Source organism: Ursus arctos, unplaced genomic scaffold (genome assembly GCF_023065955.2).
Source record: "Ursus arctos isolate Adak ecotype North America unplaced genomic scaffold, UrsArc2.0 scaffold_2, whole genome shotgun sequence".
NCBI lineage: Eukaryota > Metazoa > Chordata > Mammalia > Carnivora > Ursidae > Ursus > Ursus arctos.
Genome location: NW_026622874.1, coordinates 34,789,903 through 34,810,909, shown reverse-complemented (window position 1 = coordinate 34,810,909; position 21,007 = coordinate 34,789,903). Strand labels below are relative to the sequence as shown.

General features: G+C 34.0%; 1 protein-coding gene across 3 annotated transcripts in view; it reads left to right on the top strand.

The window, feature by feature from the left end:
* Positions 1-21,007, top strand: part of DENND1B (DENN domain containing 1B) — a 250,313-nt gene that overhangs the window by 59,882 nt on the left and 169,424 nt on the right. For all 3 annotated transcript variants that reach the window (XM_057314807.1, XM_026480715.4, XM_026480714.4), the window contains one exon: positions 3,881-3,924. In XM_057314807.1, coding sequence (XP_057170790.1) covers positions 3,881-3,924 — 44 coding nt within the window. The remainder of the gene's footprint in view (positions 1-3,880; positions 3,925-21,007) is intronic.

Below are 21,007 nucleotides of genomic sequence, written 5' to 3'. Positions count from 1 at the left end.
TAAAGAGACATCACCATTCCTTTATTTGGAACATTTTTTGAAATTATTAAGCCAGTGAATTTTTAAGTTGAGCCCAAGTATTTCTACAGGATACCCTGTTTAAAACTATAGTTTGCACAAAAAAATAGAGAGCTCTTTCCCCATGTGTGCTATAGGGCTTTGGAGTGCAGGGACTTTTCCTATTTTTTTAGCACTGCATAGAGTTTTGAATGGAATAAATTGAACCTAAATGGGACAGAGAAATGTATTGATTCTGGAAATTATTTAAAATAGCTGCTCTTGGGGAGCCTGGGAGGCTCAGTCGGTTAAGTGTCCAACTCTTAATTTTGGCTCAGATCGTGATCTTGGGGTCCTGGAATTGAGCCCCGCTCCGCTCTCAGCAGGAAGTCTGCTTGTCCCTCTCCCTCTGCTCCTCCCCCCATGTGCGCATGCTCTCTTTCTCTCAAATAAAATAAAATAGCTGCTTTTTAGATCTCAACTAAGAAAGTTCTAGTCTCTCAAATTGACTAGCCTTATAACTAATTCAAACTCCTTGTTTTGGCCTTGGTTTTCTCATTCATAAAATTCTGATTCTGCACGGTAGGTAAATCAAACACTGAAAGTTATAATCCATCATATTACTTACTAATATATATTCTACTTTTCAAAAGTATATAGTCTCTGAACTGTGATTTTACAAATGCATAATTTTAAAGATTCATCTGTGAATTCCACAGAATTCAGTAAATATTATTCATTTATGCAAATTGAAGAGTTTGCCTTCCATTTTTTAATAATGTAGTTGAATCACACTAGTATTTTAAGTTATTTTAATTATTGTGTTCATTGAAGGGCCGGAAAATGTGAAAGACTTGATTGCAAAGGGGGAAAAAATTGCTGAATATATCTCATTTTACATTTTATTTTATTTTATTTTTTAAAAGATTTTATTTATTTATTCGACAGAGATAGAGACAGCCAGTGAGAGAGGGAACACAAGCAGGGGGAGTGGGAGAGGAAGAAGCAGGCTCATAGAGGAGGAGCCTGAGGTGAGGCTCGATCCCATAACGCCGGGATCACGCCCTGAGCCGAAGGCAGATGCTTAACCGCTGTGTCATCCAGGCGCCCCTCATTTTACATTTTAAAAAAGCCTTAGTCATGAATTTGGAGTCTTATGATGGTGATGGACAAATAATATTTTAAATATTCTTATTCCAAATTTACTGACTTAATAAAAATTTTTATATTTTCCTTTCTATATAACATCTCTTACTAAAATAAGAGATTAACTACATTTATGTACAAGTCATGTATTCTTCCTTTCATATTTATTTGGTTTCTAGATTTTTGGTGGCAAAGATTGTTTTAAAATTAAGATATGGAGTCTCGCTTGAGTCACTAATAGATATTGGTAGGAAGAGAAGCACAGTGTACATCGGGCCTCACCAGTGGCAGTGACTTCTGCCAGCAGTTTTCATCCTTTCATCCATAAAATAAGCAGAAAATTGACCAGCGTTGCTAGATCAGATCTGATATCTAGAAAGTAATCCTCAGGGAATAGAAAATTCAGTCTTTGTGCATACATTTGAGAATCAGGTTATTATTTCTTTTTCAGAGCCATTTTTTTCTTCCTTTGCAGTATTTGTGAAAAGTTTCTACAGAGATGTGTCAGATATGGTGTAAATCTAACAACACAGGCAGTAACTAAGTTAATCCATTTCAAACTATGGATTCACATTAAAATAAATTTTTGAGTGCTGAAGTGGAAATTTCATTTAATGAAAAGAAATAGGATATATTTCACTAAATAATTAAACCAGTAGATGCTATTTTCATGAGTTCTGTCTGTGAAAGAATAGGCGATACAGAAAAAAACAGTGTAATAGAGGATGAGAAAAAGTGAGTTAACAAAACATACTTGGGTAAATGCTGTGAACAATAGGGGCAAACCAGTATCTGTACAAGCTAAATGTTCTGGTTTTAAGACGTAAGTGTAAGAAATTTGTCACAAACGGTTTCTTAAACGACAGCTATAAAATTGAGGTTGTTCAAAAGGGATGTTTTGAATATTCACATTGAAACTCTTTAACTCCATTATTTATAAGAGAACTATTCTGCATTTCTGTATAACTGATTTGCTTATGTGGCCATTAGTATACTAAATTTATCAAAATAACAATATCTCATGAATATCATAACTTTTGTTTTATGTGATTCAAATCTTAATAACTATCATTTTGGTAAAACTGACTCACACATACATATTTCCAACATAAAACACACTCATAACTCACACATACATATTTTCCAACATAATCTTCCATGTCTTGAGTATTTTTGGGTGACCTATAATGCATGTCATTCATTTTAGAAATGTATACTTTGTTTTACCTGAAGAGATAATCATTTAATATTATCTTTGTGAATTTGTAATGCATTATTTTTATATAAGCTGTTTTAAATGATTACTTATTTATATTGACTTATATAGAAACCTTCTATTCCTTACTAAGTAAAAAGATTAATTATAGAAAGTATGCTTTCTTTTCTTTTTAATTTAAAATAATTGAAAAAAATTCTTTTGAACTTAATAAGTAATACAGCAAGAGGAGATAGCTCATACTAAAAATGTTGCTAGGTAATTATTGAGTTTTGGAATTAAAAAAAATTATACATTCTTTGACTGTATTTTTTATAAAAGCAACATGGGATAGTGGAAATAATGGAATAGAACTTACTTGGGAACATAAATTGATGTCTTTGGTCTACCCTTTTTACTTGGAGTGGAATTCAAATCCTGTTATATCAGTGGTACTTGTTACTTATACTATCTTGAGCTTTCAAAGGCTTTTTCAGAAGTAATATCCGTTGTACACTATCCTTTTAAGGCACATCTACAGATACACAGAAGTTTGTTTTTGACACAATTAAACAATGAGCACACAACTAAAATATTTATTAGTGCTAATTAAAAGGACTTATTATTATTTTTTAAGATTTTATTTATTTATTTGACAGAGAGAGACAGCCAGCGAGAGAGGGAACACAAGCAGGGGGAGCAGGAGAGGAAGAAGCAAGCTCCTAGTGGAGAAGCCCGATATGGGGCTCGATCCCAGAACTCCGGGATCACGCCCTGAGCTGAAGGCAGACGCTTAATGACTGCGCCACCCAGGCGCCCCAAGGACTTATTTTTAATATACTAAGTAGAAAAGAAATATTGTGAGAAATGATGAAAATGAAAAGCCAGTGGGAATAGTTATAAAACAACATTGGTTTTTATATATAACTAGATATATTAGAAAAATTTAAAAATGCCCTGCAAATATCAATTGTATTTTAAGTAGGTTTGATGCCTTATAACTACTAACTTATATCTGTTATTTTATAAAATTCTTCATAGAGTCACAAATATGGGATTTCAAAAGTGAATTTTGAAATAAAGCAAGCATTATTACAGTGTTCATAAATCTTAGGATTTTAAGTGGAAACTTAAGATGATATATTTTGGTCTAATTTTTAAGAACTATAATATATTTGATTACATATTTACCACATTTATATTTTTCTTTTCAAATTAAAACCAATATGTTAAGTGTAGTTAAATCTGAAAATTCACATTTCAGAATCTTAAAATGTAAAGTATATAAATAAAAAAGTGAGTTGTGAAAAGGAATGAGCTTTAATAATCTGACCAAGTTATTAATTTTATTTGTTCCTGTTCCCAAGGCCATTAAAATGCTTAAAAGATCAAGATACTGTATTTTTAACCTCGTCAACTGTAAATGTTTAAAGAGAAATTTAAAAATTATTTAAAAAGTAGCCCTGACAATGTTTTAACAAGAATGTTGGTGTAAATGTGCTCTTTTGCCTCTGTTTAATGCCGTGTGTCAATTATTTACAGATCCGGTGGTATTGTGGAAATTCCCAGAGGACTTTGGCGACCAGGTTGGAACCACGTAATTTTTAAAAAACATTTATAATTGGACTACTATGACTATTGCTACTGTTACTGCAGCAACTACTACCACACATGAATTGCTATAAGTATTTTCTCTTGACCAATTGTGAGGAAAAAATCATGTGTGCAGAACGTATATGGAAAATCTTTTAAAGTTACCAAGTAAATGGGTGATGAGAAAGCCCTTATATTAAAACTAATAAGAACTGAGTATTTATAGTTTCAATGTATTTTTACGCTCTTTATCTATCTATGGAACATATTTGGAAACATTAAAAAATTTTTCCCATCAAAAAAACTTGACAATACCATACTTTGTCGAATACCCTCCTATTATTTCTGTCTACTTGAAGTAGTAACTGCTGTAAATAAGTGATTAGTTCTCTCCTTTTGCAGTGATGTCTGAATCGTTTACATATATGTTGAATCGATGGTATTTTCTTATTTGTATATAATTCTTGTCTATAGCTTTACTTTCTTAAAAGAAAATGAGACTTCAGAATGAGTTTATTCCATTTGTATTTTAAATTATAGTCTTCTATAGTTTCTTAAGTATTTAGCATGACCAAAATTATGAATTATTTTGACATGATATATGTAAATAGAAAAATCTGTAGAATTTTATATTATAGATTTAGCATTTTGAAATGGATTATATAATACATGGTTAAAATACAGATTTCAAATTTTTATGGATATCTGATGAACATATTCTTTTTTTTTCTTTGCCTGCAAAGCAGTGGTATAAAACAGTCTTGTCACTGTTAAAATTAAAAAATTTACTAGTATAAGCTTAACTATAAGTTAAATTCACAGATATGATTCTTACAATTGTCATAATTTATAAAATTGAAAGCTGACTAACGTATTTGTTTAAAGCAGTTCATTCAGAAATAAGTATACAGACAAGTGATTTTGATATGTAGAAAGATAACTTTCTACATGTGAAAATCTGTATGTAAGACTAGGAAGTTACACTGAAAAAAAATCAGTAAATGGGCATGTTAAATATTAATTCAATCTAATGCAATCCTTGACTATTTTTCACATAAAAAGACGGGTGTGCACTCTTAATTTGTTTTTAGCTCTTTAGAGAAAGAATAGATTTATAAATATCTTAGGTATGCAAAAGAAGTCCCTACAGTGAAGACATGATTTGGATATATGATGTATAATTGGGTTTGTTTTCAAGTAATGTGTGGTTAGATTAGAGCCTTACTGACTCATTTTAGCATTTTGGGATACTCTTCTGGTATTCTTGAGTCTTTCTTGTCCGCTGACCCAAGAACAAACCTCACGTCCAGGTCATGTTTTCTTTTGTTTTTTGTTTTTTACCTCTTAAACTGCCCCTGAGAATTCCTAGGAAATCTGAAAGCCCCTCACTTTGGGTTCACGTAAGGGCGATCATGTACTTGTTAAGTTCAGCTACAGTAAATTTTTCGGCGAGACCAACTATCGCTGTGCCTCTCTGTGACTGAGAAGCTGGTGATGGGAATTTTTTAGTTGGGGCTGAAATGTTGTTTTGTTTCCCAAATTTGTGAGGCCAGTGGAACATTAATAAGCCTTTACGTACCTAGTAAAACGCAAAAGCAGTTAAGTGGGTAACGATGATGCATGTGCAGAATTCCAGCTCATAGCAATTCTTACACATTTTTTTGAAGGTTAGGATTGAAAGGAGATTTAGATACCATTTTATCTAAACCCTTCACATTATATCTGAAGAAACCAAACTTTATATGGGACTCTAGCCAAGGACTTTGAAGAATGATTTTGCTGTATGCTTTTTGGTGAATATTCTGAATAGTACAGATGATTCAAGTACTCTACGTATATTTCTCATCTTTCTTACCACTTATTGTTGTATACTGTCTGCTTCTTGCTAAACAGCCTTTTCACTGGATCTGAGACTTGCTTCAGTAATAATAATTATTAAAAAGCTCTTTATTTACATCTTACCATGTACTGGGCAGTATACTATGTGCTTTATGTGCATAATTCATTTTATCTTCACACCCACCCAGTAGTACTAGGGGATAGTATCATCCCCCAAACTTGCCTGAGATCACACTGCTTATCAGAGGCAGAGCTGAGATTTGAAGGCAACTTTGTCTAACTCAAAAAACATGTGCTATTAGCAATGAAGCTATATTCTTTCTGCTTGGGATGCTGATCCAGATCCTACTCACTTATTTTATTTTAGCTCTTGTAAAAACAGTTTATCCTAACAGTTCTTGTCCCCTCATTATCTTTATAATTTGTAATCATTGTGTTATTTAATCCAAAGAAATACTATCTATTCATTACCCTTTGGTTCTACTACATGGAGTTGTTGGTTCACCAGAGTTGTTTTATTATAGGCTCCTCAAGTATGTCTTCCTTCTTTAGTTGGTAGAACCAGTGGGACAGTACAAAGTCACATTTCAGGGGCTGTAATTCGATTTGGGGGGGGTGTACAGTGGAGAATCTTGTATAGGGACGTAGGAAATGAAACTGTAAATATAAATGGAGCTGGGTTTTGATAACATTAAAGGCCTTGCTAAAGAGTTGGTCCTTCAGATGAACTTGAGGAGAGTGTGGTACAGCAAAATAAGTATGTTAAGACGATTACTCGGGAAGAGATTTCCATATGGATTGGTTGTGGGAGAAACCGGAAACACAGAAATTAGTTGGCTGTTGTAGTAGTTCTGCTGAGGGCATCAGAAGGATCTGAAAGGGTTGGTTACATTAGGAGTGAAAACGAGGATGAGTGTAAGGGGGAAGGAGGAAAGAGGTTGCATGCAGGGGTGCTCTGCGAGACATGGGGTAGAGAGGAATAGTGACAAGAGGATGAATATGATTTTTGTCACTCCAAGAAATGTCGAATTATCTTTGTTTAAGTGATGGATGGGACTTCGGGGATTGGAGAAGAATGGAGAACTGTTTACAGCCTGAGGAAATACAAAGCTGTGAGCAAATTTGAGGATTGCTAAATAGACTGAGTTGATGTCAGATTTATGTTTTGCAAGTACGTTGAGGGTTCTGGCTGAGAAGATAAATGAAGACCAAGTCTTCCCATCCATGCCGCTGATACTCGCAGTATCCCTTCATACATTGTGAGAGGTTCACAGCTTCTGTATAAAAAGAGTAATTTTGTTTCTTTTTGCTGCTATCAAGGTAATCTCTCCATTGCCCTTAGTTCTCTGTTGTTCACTTTTATACTTAACGGCCTGAGGCTGTTTTTCAGAATGCTTATTCCCCCACCCCTTGTCATTTTCATGGTTCATGTTTCTATAGCTTTGCTGCTTGCATATAGCATGCCCTCTTTGGGCCATGGTAGTCTGTGTTTCTTGAGTGAGAGGAGTCAATCTTTGTGAGAAAAATACACTTTTAGAGAGGGGTCAGAAATAAAATCTTATAAATCCTGGAATCAAACAGATATGTGTTTGAATACTGGCTCTGTATTTACAGATTGTGTGAAGTGTTGCTTTGGTTAGGGACTTAATCTCTCTTAGTTACTCATTTGCAAAATGGGACTGATTTTACTGATCGGACAGAATTATGATAAGAGTGAAATGATGTGAAGTCAGTAAAGCACTCAGCACCATGCCAGGCATGTGGAAAACACTCCATAAGTGTGAACTTATGATGAGGCATAGATAAAACTGCTTTATGTAGAGTATCATTTTTATAGGTGAATAACAAGTTTGAGAATTTTACTGCTTATAGACCTTCAGGAAGATTTATAATTTAATAGCATAAGAGGTACTAATATGTAAAAATTCTTCTCTAATATGTGCTTTCTGACTTTCTGAAATTTCTTTGCCATTATTTGATGACTACAGTGGATATCTGCTGTTTAACTGGTGAAACTGTTAACTTTTTAGTTAGTTATATTTATGAAAATCTTAAACTGTGTTTAAGGTTTCTTTTTATCAGCATGGCTATCAGAAGAAGTCATAGGTCCTTGGAGCCATGATCTTTTAGTAATGGCCAAGACATCAGAAATCATTAAGACCATTTGGATAAGAAAGAAGATTATGGAGAGCTGACCCCAGGTCATACATCCCATTTACCTTCAGTCTTGCAGTACTTTTCCTGTTTTCACACAAACTGCAGTCCTTTCATGCTTCTGGGCCATTTCATATGCCTTGGATGCCCTTTTCCCATTTCTCTGATATACTTTCTCCATAATGCAAACAAAATGTTTTATCTGCTGTGGTATTTTGAGGCATTCCTCTTTTTGTGATCCAGACTCATTTTTGTATTAATGTGCCTGCCATGTTATCTAAGTAACCTGAAGTAGTTGTTCTTGTGTGTTTTATTTCGGTGAATGCTCCCACTTAAGCTTCTTTCCCAAGCCAAGGACTCTATGTATTTATTTTTTCTTCTCTTTCCTTCACTCAACTGCTATTCCCAATCTGTCCTCAAATCCTATTGCTTGTGCCTCTTTTACGTCTTGTCCAAGCTCTCCACTTCTCTTTATATCTAGGTTCCTTTCCTTAATTCATATCTTCCTAACTCTTCTGTTTTTGTGCCTATTTAATTTATCTTCCACAAGTGTTGCTAGAATGATCTAAAAGACAATGGCATGATCTCTCTAAAAAACAAATACTGCTTCTCCTATCACTGCTGTCATTGGTTCCTTACAATGTGCTAGGCACTTTCTAGGTACTTCGCCTGTGTTTAGCTCACTGAATCCTAATAATGCCTCTACAAAGTGAAGGGACTACTATAGTTCCCATTTTACAGATGAAGAAACAGAGCTACAAAAGTATTTAATTTACATGGCAAAAGTCACAAAATTAGTAAGTAGTAGAGCCATTATTCCAAGGCAGATCTGGAATCTCCAGATCTGGTAGTCCTGCAGACTCATTTAAACTCACTACTCTCCATTGATATCTTCAAGATAAGGTTCAGCTTCTCAACGTGATCAAGTTCCTTGTTTCAAGTCTTTTGTTTACATCCTTTGCCTCCTATTTCTCTGTGTCGCTTTCCTTTCTCCATTTAAGAAATGGTCTGTATTTTATAGTGAACAGTATTTTCTCTTCTGCACCATTTATTTATATTCTATGTGTCTTTCTGTCTGAAATGCTAATCTCCTACGTACAGTCCCCTTTGCCTGTCTTTCTAATCTTGGCTTAGAGGTCATTTCCTCCAAGAAGCCTTTTCTTTATGTCACAGGTCTGTATTGAATTTACGTCCTGGGAGTTCCCTCAGCATTTTATGCTTCCCATATTATGCCACTTATTAGATCTGTCATTTTCTTTACTTTCTATTTACCCCATTAGACTAAATGTCTCTGAGACTAGTATTAAAGAATAATTTTTAGGGGGCGCCTGGGTGGCACAGCGGTTGAGCGTCTGTCTTCAGCTCAGGGCATGATCCCGGTGTTCTGGGATCAAGCCCCACATCAGGCTCTTCCGCTATGAGCCTGCTTCTTCCTCTCCCACTCCCCCTGCCTGTGTTCCCTCTCTCGCTGGCTGTCTCTATCTCTGTCGAATAAATAAATAAAAAATGTTAAAAAAACAAAAACAGGGGCGCCTGGGTGGCACAGTGGTTAAGCGTCTGCCTTCAGCTCAGGGCGTGATCCCGGCGTTCTGGGATCGAGCCCCACATCAGGCTCCTCTGCTATGAGCCTGCTTCTTCCTCTCCCACTCCCCCTGCTTGTGTTCCCTCTCTCGCTGGCTGTCTCTGTCTCTGTCAAATAAATAAATAAAATCTTTAAAATAAACAAACAAAAAAACAAAAACAAAAATAAAGAATAATTTTTAAAAGAAGATATAATCATGATTCTAATGCAAATGTAATATTTCATTTTTAAGTTTTTTAAAACTTGTTGAGGGTGTGAGTAAAATGTCGCATCCTATTCAAAGGAGAGCTCAAAGTAGCAGAATTATATAGATTATATAGAATTATATAGATAAATTATATATATATATAGATATATTTATATAGATAAATTATATATAGGAATGCTGTAATAAATTTACAAATAGATGTAGAAGTGGCTTTATCCACAAGGGGAGGGGTGAGGGAGGAAGGCAGTCAGTTTTCTGTCTATGAGACATGTCTGTGGACAAATACTGTTTGCATTGCTACCATTTACAGAGCTGTAAATAGCTTCAAGACAACGAAAGTCACAGAGCCCCTAGAAGGGTGTGTTAGGCAATGGCTTATTTCCCAGTGAAAACAACCAGTAATCTTTTGGTTCAGTTCAATCTTTTACAGATTTTTCCTATAGTCTTCTTCTTCCTCTTACAAGCATAATAATTTCAAAGAAATATTATTCTAGAAAATAAATCACATCCCTAAAGATTTGGCCTATTTCCATGGGTGAAGCAAGAGTTAATTTAGGCTCCATGAATTTACTTTACACACCTAGAACCATGCAGTGTAAAACAATTGCTATGTCTGCAAAATTAACTTTTTTCCTAGAAAGTTTTCATAAGGAATTTCAGATTAGTTTTTTAGAAGCCTCTCTTATTTACTATTCCAAAGCTAAGAAACTAGGTCCAAGCAAATGTCTTTCCCAGATTTTACATATACTGCCTATAACTTTGGTAAATTCTTTTCTTCTCAAGATTCACAAAATTTGCTAAGGTTCCTGATCTATGAGGAAGGGACCCTCTTTAACACCTTTAAGTTTGGACCCGGACAGCCAGGCATCAGGCCACTTTTTCTGGGATGACTTTGTAGGCTCCATAAGTATAGCTAACCTTTGTTCCTTAGAAGTGCCTTGGCATGGCTGATTAAACAAGCATCTTTCTCAAAAATGACACTTTAAGACCTTGGTCGTGCAATCAATTTCCCAGTTATATACTGGTAAAATGAAAGACAGATTTATTGAATTTATGCAAAAAACAATATTGCTATGAAAAATGAAGGGACTTAGTAAGAGTTTCTGAATTCGGGGATGTGATTTAAAAATATTTCAGTTTGTCGAAGCAGAGTTTACTAAACTGTTGCAGGTTACAGACAGTGTAGGAAGAGGAGGAAGGGCTTCCTTATATGTCCAGAAATATATATTATTAAAACAGCATCATTAATATTTCAAACAATAAAATTTCCCTCATTATTCAGTACAATGCAATTAATTATTGTTTTGCTGGATTTTGACTTAATAGTCTTGTGAAACTTTGTTTCTTGACTAAAATGAGTCTTGGAAGTTTGGTCTTAGACCACTGGAATGGCCTGAAAGTTATCTAAGTGGTGTCCGTTCAAAGACCTGTCCCAGTAGTTCTTTGAAGTGTCAGTAGTTTGAAATACCTGATACAACCTTTTTCTAAGGCTCTGAGACTGACCTACTTTGTTAAAAATACAAGCTCTGGCCTGTAGCTTATAGCAGAGCCTTTAGCCAAGCATCAGAAATAAAACTAAACTACCTGCAGATGATAGAGGCTTAATGGTTATGGTTAATTTATTACTGATAATTTTGTGAAGGGGATTAAGAGGTACAGTCTTCCAGTTACAAGATAAATAAGTCACAGGGATGAAAAGTACAGGTAGGGAATGGTCAGTAATGTTGTAATAATGTATGGTGACAGATGGTAATTGCACTGATTATGGTGAGCATAATGTATCAAATTGTTGATTCACTATGTTGAATACCTGAAATGAATACAACATTGTATGTCAATTATAGTTCCCTAAAAAAACCAACCAAACAAAAACAAAAACAAAAACACAAAACCCAAAATCAAGTGTGAAAGGTCTGGTGAGGGTTCATAATAAAAATGAAAAATGAAAAAGAAAATTTGGTTGTTTCTGTTGTATGAAAAAATAATAAAGCCATTCAAAAAGGTTTTAGAGAAAATGTCTCAAGGAGCAAGGAGTAAGACTGTTTTCTCTCTTTTTTCGTTCTTTTTTTTTAAAGATGTTATTTGTTTGACAGAGAGCGCAAGCAGGGGGAGTGGCAGAGGGAGAAGGAGAAGCAGGCTCCCTACTGAGCAGGGAGCTCAATGGGGGACTGGATCCCAGGACCCTGAGATCATGAACCAAGTTGAAGGCAGACTCTCAACTGACTGAGCCACCCAGGCATCCCAAGACTGTTTACAAAGGAGTTAAAGTTATATCTGATTTATAAAAGTGGGTGAATAAAATTTGAGGAAAAATCTTGAGATATAGCATGTAAGAATCCTGAGACATAATATAGCAAGAATATACCAAGAATATCAAGTAAAGAGACTGAGGATGTCTGAAGTAGGGCCTAGACAAATACAGTTTTGTAGAACTTCATGGGTAAGTCTGGTGTGCATACCCAGTTGAGAACCACTGACCTAGAAGATGCCAGGGATTTAAAATAAAGAAATAAAGGTTATGGCCAAATAAACATTTAAATAATAACTGAAATTATAACTGGCAATATTATATTATTGTTGTCTAATATCATTGAGCAAAGTACTGCCAGGACTCTGATAAAAATATAGGAAAACCTAACACTATTTCATAAGAGATTTGATCATTGTCTTTCTGGAGCATAAAACATTTAATGGACAGCAAGGGCACTGGTGTATCTCCAGGGACTTCCTATACAGCATATGATTTCTGAAATATTCATATTCATAAAATTTACTTATATACAAGTTCATCCTAGGGCAGGCTGAGCATCTCTTCTCATTTTCCAGCTTTTTGTGTGCAGCTCCTATAATAATAAAAAATCAAACCAAATTATTTCTAGCATCTCATTTTGTAAGGTAAGAGAACATCTCTGTGTTTTTCAAGGAACCTCTAGGAAATCTCCAAAATAGTTTTAGTTATAAAAACACATCCTGGAAGTTTTTGACTTTTTCTATATTCAGAGTCTGAGTTTGGGAAGGCAAAATTTAAAAAGTTGTTAAAAGATTTGAATGTTTGACTAAGATGGGATCCAAGAAGCAACACTTGGTTATTTGTTTAATCAAGGTGACAATGAAATATTTAAAATAAATATGGTCAGGAACACTATTGAATAGTTCTTTCATAAATAAACTTTTTTTTTTTTTTTTTACTTTTTCTCCCCTTAAATAATAAAAGACATAACACAGTGAACTCAGTATTAAGTGCAGAAATTATTCTGTTAACACACAGAATTTCAGGGGCGTCTGGATGGCTTGGTTGGTTAAGCAGCTGCCTTTGGGTCATGATCCCAGGACCATGGGATGGAGCCCTGCATCGGGCTCTTTGCTCAACAGGGAGCCTGTTTCTTCCCAACTGCCGTTCCCCCTGCTTGTGCTCTCTCTCTCTCTCTGCCTTGCTCTGTGTAAATAAATAAATAAATAAAATCTTTAAAAAACCAAAAAACAAAAAAAATCCCCACAGAATTTCAGCTATCTCAGAGGCACACAGAGGTAAGAATAACTTTTTACATTGTAGGCAAAGGCATTAATCAATAATCCAAGGAAACAAACCCATCAAAGTTGAGTGAATTTTAACAGTTTTCATAGCTTCTTTTCAGAGTGGGGTATTATAAAAAAAAGACAGACAAAAGTTACATTTTAAGTTTTGTTTCATTGTGCCCTCTCATATTTAAAAACAAACTGACACTTTATGACATATTTCAGAGATGTGCAAGGCCAAACTAATTTCATCATCATCACCATATTTATGTTGTTTTAACATGCAGTGCATCCATGATTGCTGTTCTCAAATATATCTGTTAAAAATTTATCAGTTTCAATTTCTAATGCAGTGTCAGTATTCAATAACATATGATTATATAAACAGTAGCTCTTCACCATCCTCAATAACTTCCAAGAATACAGAAGTTAAAAAAAAAGAAGCCCAAGAATTGTTGTTTTTAGGACAAAACTATTCTTTGAAAACAAAAGTATGTACACAGTTGTATTTATCCAACGCTGTTGTTCCTCCTGTAGTCTTAACCACTCATTAATTACAACTTTTAACCTAAGTAACTAACTTCTGTTTCAAAGAAAAAGAAAAACTCTGAGGGGTGGATAACTGAGAACTTTCTGACATGCACAAGCATTTTAGCAGATGACCAGACCTCATGAATACCCGTAAGACAACTTTCTGAAGCCATACACATCTCATGAACATTTTTGTAAAGTGGAGAAAATGAGCACATTTGTTAAAGTGACCCAAAGACATAACCATTTTATAACATACAAAAATAAGAAGCACATAGATTTAAATTATGCTTCATAATCAATATTTTAGTATTCTATCTTAGAAGGTACCTGCGTATCCAATAATTATACATTAATTTACTCGACTTAATGTCAGTTTAATATTTTGGTAAACTAAGATTTTGGAAATTCTGTTTAAGCAGATATATAACAAAATACAATTACTGTTGAAATAAGTTTACCGGAATAATGATTCAGTTTCGTTAAATAGAAATTTACATTTTTTATAACCTTAAACATTATATCAAGTTAGCCTGTTCAGTACACCTGCATAACTTTAGGAAAAACAAACCCGAGTAGAATAAATTATCCTTGTATTATATTTAGCATTGATAAATCAGAGAAGACAGCTATATTTATTAAAGCCAAAATGATAGATGAGTATGCTCATCTACCTTAATTATGTGAATTTGAATTCTCTGAGAACTTTTTTTGGGGTCTAGCCCATTTGAAGAAGTTCAGTTTCATTATTTCATAGGACTTTTAGGGATATTCACTTTATGTATGTACTTCTCTATAAGCCATTCAGAACAGAGCTCCTTTATTAAAAAAAATTTTTAAAGACTTTTTAAGAGCAGTTTTTATGGTTCACGACAAAACTGAGAGGGGGTGCAGAGATTTCCCATATGCCCCCTGCTCCCCCACATGCACAGCCTCCCCCATTATCAGCATCACTCACCAGAATGGTGCATTTTTTTTTTTTTTTACCAAGGATGCACATACATTGACGTATCATAATGACCCAAGGTCTGTAGTACCTTAGTGTTCACTCTTGGTGTTGTACATTCCATGGGTTTGGACAAATGTATAATGACATATTCATCATTATAGTATCATACAGATATCGTGACTGCCCTAAAAATTCTGTGCTCTGAGTATTCATCTCTCCCTGCCATCCCACCCCTAGCAACCACTCAATTTTTGCTATCTCCATGGTTTTGCATTGTCCAGAATATCATACAGTTGGAATCATACAATATGTAGCCTTTTCAGATTGGCTTCTTTCACTTAGTGATATGTATTTAAAGTTCCTCCATGTCTTTTCATGGCTTGATAGCTCATTTCTTTCAAGTGCTGAATGATTTTCTATTGTGTGTATGTACCACAATTTATTTATCTGTTCACCTGCTGAAGGACATCTTGGTTGCTTCCAAGTTTTGGCAGTGATGAATAAAGCTGCTGTAAACATCTGTGCAGGAGTTTCTTTAATTTATGAGACTTTATAATCTATTTTATTGATACTCTCCAGAGTTAGGGAAACATTTCAAGGTAATTCAATAAGAGGAAAGGCCTTTCTGAACTATAGACATGATAGATTCACAAACACCACAAAAATTTGGGTGGTATTTTTTAGGTATATATAGTGCACAGATAATGCAGATATGTGGAAAGTTGACAAATAGATCGTTAAAAGTAATGCTGTATTTTGCAGGGCCTTCTTACCTTTTTAGTTATATTTTTGGTTATTATTCTTATAAGAGATGAAAATTTTGCCAAATACGGAATCAATGAATTTAACCTAGGCAATTAGCATGTAGCTAAAATTGTCTTGAAATTATATATATCTATATATATTTATATTTATATTTTTAGCAAGATACTGGTCTGGCAATGTAAGGTTGTAAACAAAAAGCTGTATCAAAAAGCTGTAAACAAAAAGCTGTAAGTATCGTCCTTACCTTCTAGGAAGCTTATTAGGCAAAGGAAGATTGGGCTGGGAATCAAAAGTGAACGAACTATCATTCTGTCTTCTACTTGACAGAAGACCAATGAGTGTATGACTTTAAGGAAATAATTTCTTTTTCTGGATTTCAGTTTTCTCCTCTATAAATGAGGGATGCGGGAGCAAATGGTTGTTTCATGTTTTTCAGTATTCACTTCTACATATAATTTCAACAGAAGGCCCCAGGTGTAATAAATGCCATGGAAGTTATTAACAATATAATGTAGGAATTCTGGGAAGGAAGACATCACACATTTAAACAAGCTTAAGAGTTTAGTGGTTAGTGAGGGAGAGGAGGTAGTAAGTTTGACTAATTTTCTTGGTCGTGGCAATATGTAGTAACTTTTGGTAGCTTTTAGGATTAAAGACTTGAGGAGGGAAAGCCATGTTTATGTAGAATAGCAAGAAGCCACTTTAAAAGGAAAGATTGAAGACAGAAGCTAGAAGTTGATCACTTATATAACAAGAATTAGCAGAGATGGCAAGATGACAGATGTTACCTGAGTATACACTATGCATTATTTTTTCTAATAATAGGTCAATAAAGATAAATATAAGAAGTTCCCAGCTCAGAAGGACCTCATACTCCAGCAGGGGAGAGAAAATTAAATTAATCATAATACAATACTGTCTGAGCTCTGATACTAATGTACGGGCTGTAATGGTGGTTCAGCTGAGACTGCATCACAACTCCAAGTGGAAGGTTTAGCTTTGGACTGCAATGGTAAGGTGTGCTTCCCTCTTTAAGATAGGTGGAAAGAATGAAGAACAGATGGCAGGGCCTGGGTTGAAAAAAGATGATACTCTAGGAAGACTCAGTTTCAGCAATGTTGAAAGCACCTTTGTTTCTTATCTCTTCTTGATTGTTATTCCTACACTGGCATGACTTGAGAAAAAGGGGGTAATGGGATGTGAGAGAGGGACGTTTGTCCTAGATATTTTGCATAGGTCCTGTCTACATTATTGTCTCTTGCTTCACCAAGATTTATTGGTTTATATAGAATCATGACAGTTGATCTGGTGTGCTGGAAGAGTATGAATCTTCCTTTATTATTTTGGGATTGAGGGCTATCAGAGACCAGCTTTTAGGGTACCACTGAAGAGAAGGCAGTTTGCAGGTCTCGAAGCTGGCAGTAGAAGAATATTTAGGAGAAGGTAGTTGTAACATTGATTCCATGTTTTGATTGCATTCTGAGATTCCTTTGAAGATGCTGGTGCTCAGGAGGAGTGCATGATAGGTGATCTTCAAGCCTTATTCCTGACCAAGTATTTTCCTTAATTTGGTCCTTTTGTGAAGGATAAGAGTATAAGAGACTGCCATATATGTATGTGTATACATATATGTGTATATATACATATATATGTGTATATATACATATATATGGTGTAACTGAGTATGGCACCCTAGTTTATTGGAAGACAGAATGATGAACTTATTTCATGATTTGACATTGAACTAGAGTGATAGCATGAGACTTTAGAATTTTATTTCTTGCATTAAATAGAAGACTTTATATATTTTTTTATACTATAGATTGGACTTTGAATTTTGTCAGTTCTGTGGTTTGTTCCATGAAACAAGTATCCTCTGCAATGAATGACATGATAGTTACCTCACAGGATTCATTGTAGAGATTAAAGTCTATATGAAGTACTTGGGTAGGCATTCAGCAAACGAGAGGACATGATCAAATTTCCTTCACACCATGCCCCTGGCTTTTCCTAGGTCCCATTTCTTATTTTTGTGTATGGCATTTCTGTTTTTATTCTCCATTTCCCGTTCTTTTTCTTCATTTCATTGTCATCTATTGTCAATCTTAGCTTGAAAATTAATTCTTCTTTGAAGGCTTCCCTCACCTCCAGTGCAACCTGTCTATACTTCCATAGCCTCTTGGGTGTATTTCTGTATTCTACAGTTATATTTCCTTTTTGAATATTTCTATCTCCCCTACTCCGTATGTGTGTGTGTGTGTGTGTGTGTGTGTGTGTGTGTGTTTTAAGTTTCAAGGGGCAGAACTTTCTCATTTTTCAATTCCCACATCTCTCACAGTGGCTGGTACATAATAAGCTCTGAATAAATGATTTTTGAATGACTAGATGAATGAGTGAGAAGCCAAGGGAAATTGAATAAACTCGTGATAGGTTATTTTAACCTTCTAAAAAAAAACAGGAACAGGATAATCTAGGAGGAATGGATTTAAGAGAAGTGTGGAATATTACATTTGGAAAGATTTCAAACTGGTGTTATGTAATAGGGATTCATCAAAATGTGAATGACAAGATGTGGCTTAACAGAAGGGTTAGGCAACACGAAGATTTAGTAGCTCCCTGACTGTTCATGAGTACCTGACTTGTGTGTTCCTTTTCTCTTTCTTACATTTCTATAGAAGGATAAAACAATTAAAATTAAAAAATTAAAATTCAATGTATGTTGAGAAACCAGTATGCTAGGTGAGAAAAATGCATTTGGAAATGCTTTGAGAAAAGGTTACATATTACATAGTAATTTTAAATTACAACAATAGTAAAAATTCTGTTAATTAAAGCAAACCTTTGTAGGAATTATCTGTAAACAGTTTGTAGTTCTAAGAGTGAATAATAGTAAGAAATTATGTATATTATACAGTAACAGAAGAACATCTTAACCCTTCAGCTCAATCTTCATAGGTCTTATATAACTGCAGGTAGACAGCTAGTTGGCAGATTCCAAAACAAATATACTCACTTGACACTGTCTACAATTTTCTTTTCATATTCAATTATGTCTAACGGTTGGTCTGCATGGTTTAGGAAGAATTGTTCTTTATTTTAAAAAAAATCTTTTTTACACGTCTGTCATTCCAAAAAACACAGGTGACCCTTTGACAACATGGGTTTGAACTGCATAGGTCCACTTATATGCAGATATTTTTCAGTAAATACAGTATAGTACTACAAATGTATTTCCCCTTTCTTATGTTTTTAAATAACAATTTCTTTTCTCTAGCTTACATTATTATAGGAATACGATATATAATACATATGACATACAGAATATGTGTTAATTGACTGCTTATGTTACCAGTATGGCTTCCTGTCAATAGTAGGTTATTAGTAGTCAAGTTTTTGGGGGGTCAAAAGTTATATGTGGATTTCCATCTGCACAGGAGTTCAATGTCTCTAACCTCTGCATTGCTCAAGGGTCAACTGTATTTCTTTTTTTGGTGATTTTAAAATGATTTGGTCAGAACAATATATAAAGTCTTTTATGATTTGCAATTGAGGTAGACTGGTAGCTGGACATTTTGTAACTGCTTCTTGCATGAGTTATAAAGAAGATGTAAATTATTTGGAAATAGTCTATTAAATCTTAATGTATTCAAAATAAATGTTCAAATTATTGCAGATATATAAAAATTAGATTTTTTTTGGCTTGTTTGGACTTGATTATGTCGTTTTTAACTATCAGTGGATATATCAAACACACACAAAATAACCTAATTGTATTCTATGTTTTTCTAAATGGAAAAGATGAAATGTCTTGCAGTAATTTTTGATGTGTGATGGCTAATTTTTATTTCACTGCCCCATAAGCATGTATATTATATATAAACATATATTTCTAAGGCAAATTGATGTCTTATTTTTTAATTAAATAAAATTTTGTAAAGAGATGTCATGGTTGATATAAGAGAATTATATCATGCCTGCATACTTTGTTTCATTTGTCAATATTTTATCAGTGATCTATCTAAATAACCCTAAAATATCAATTACTTCTTATTAATTTGTGATGTAGATACAGGATTAGCTGTCCTGTACATTCTTGTGTCTAAAGAAGAAGAATCAGAATAAAACATTATAAATAAGTGGCAAGCATGTGGGAAAGTACTTAAAATTAAATCTAAGAAAATCATCATAATTAGGTCTTTTTCTCTTCCCACCTTTCTTTATATAGACAAGATTGTTTCTTTTGTAGATGCAGTGTTAGAAAGCTCGAGGCAAAATGAGATCACATTCTTATTTTACCTGCGTGTTTATCTTATATTTTCCATTGTTAAAGTTTTAAAATTGTATTGCAAACAGGGAAGCTAATTTAGAAAAACATCATGGTATTTTAGAAATTTTGCTTTATAGCTAAAGTACTTATTGGGAAACAGAATTACGCAATCTAGTAAACTCCTATTGAAAAGAGTATTTTGGCATACATTCTAGATAATACAGTTTGAATTCCTGGAGAAATGACCTTAGTTTTCTGCTTAAAGGTGAACAAGTTTTATTTTAATGAGTTCTTAGAGATGAGGTTTTTATATTTATTTTGATGGCAGTGAAATTATTATATTTTAACTATGCAGATAATTCAGACCAGTTCTGGCACATCAGGCATTACTCAACAACCTACAGAAATTAAATGATAATAGATGATGCAGATTGAAAAAGATAAATGTGGTTTCACAAAAAATAACTTTTCATTGTGCAGCCAGTTCAAAATGTTACATTTCAGATTTTCTTTATTTTTAGTTGAAAAAGAATTTAAGATTAGTTAACTATGAAACAAAAAATGGAAACAAAAGTAACATATTTTCAGATGTTACTTGGTGAAAAAATTAAAATTCTTCAAAATTGACATAAAGTCAATATGAATTCACATGGAATATGTTATTTTGAAATAATCTTGCTTATTATAACTGTATACTGCTTTAAAAAATAACTTTGAGGGAAATTTCTTTTTTAGGAATTGGTGTAAGTTGAGTGAGCCTTGTAGGTTACAAGAATCAGTAACCAACCAAAAGTTGCCACCTTAACTTTTTGTTTTTTGCCTATTTCTATTTTCCCTCCCCATTTCAGTACATTATTAATAGATAAGCTCTTTTAAAATAATATTGCCAGGTTGTTTATTAATGTTTAAAATTTAAGCCTAAAATACAATTGGGGAGAATAAGTGGATATAAAAAACATTTTACTATTAAAATTTTGAAGTTTAAAAAATATTCTCTGTTAGCCGAAAGTGTTGAACTTGATCAACATATGGTATGAGCTAGCCTCATCCCCACCCGTTCTTTTGTTATCTTGTTATTGTTGTAAGGCTTAATGACAGTTGTAAGCCATAGTTCTGGATGTGGGGGTTAGTCCACCCTGGGGAGAAGAGGAGGAAACAGCAGTGTGGATTATGGAAATATGGATTGATCTAAAAAGAGACCTCTTGTAAAAGAATGGGCTCAAAGAAAAGCTAGGAAAAACTGATGAAAAGATGATGGAATATGA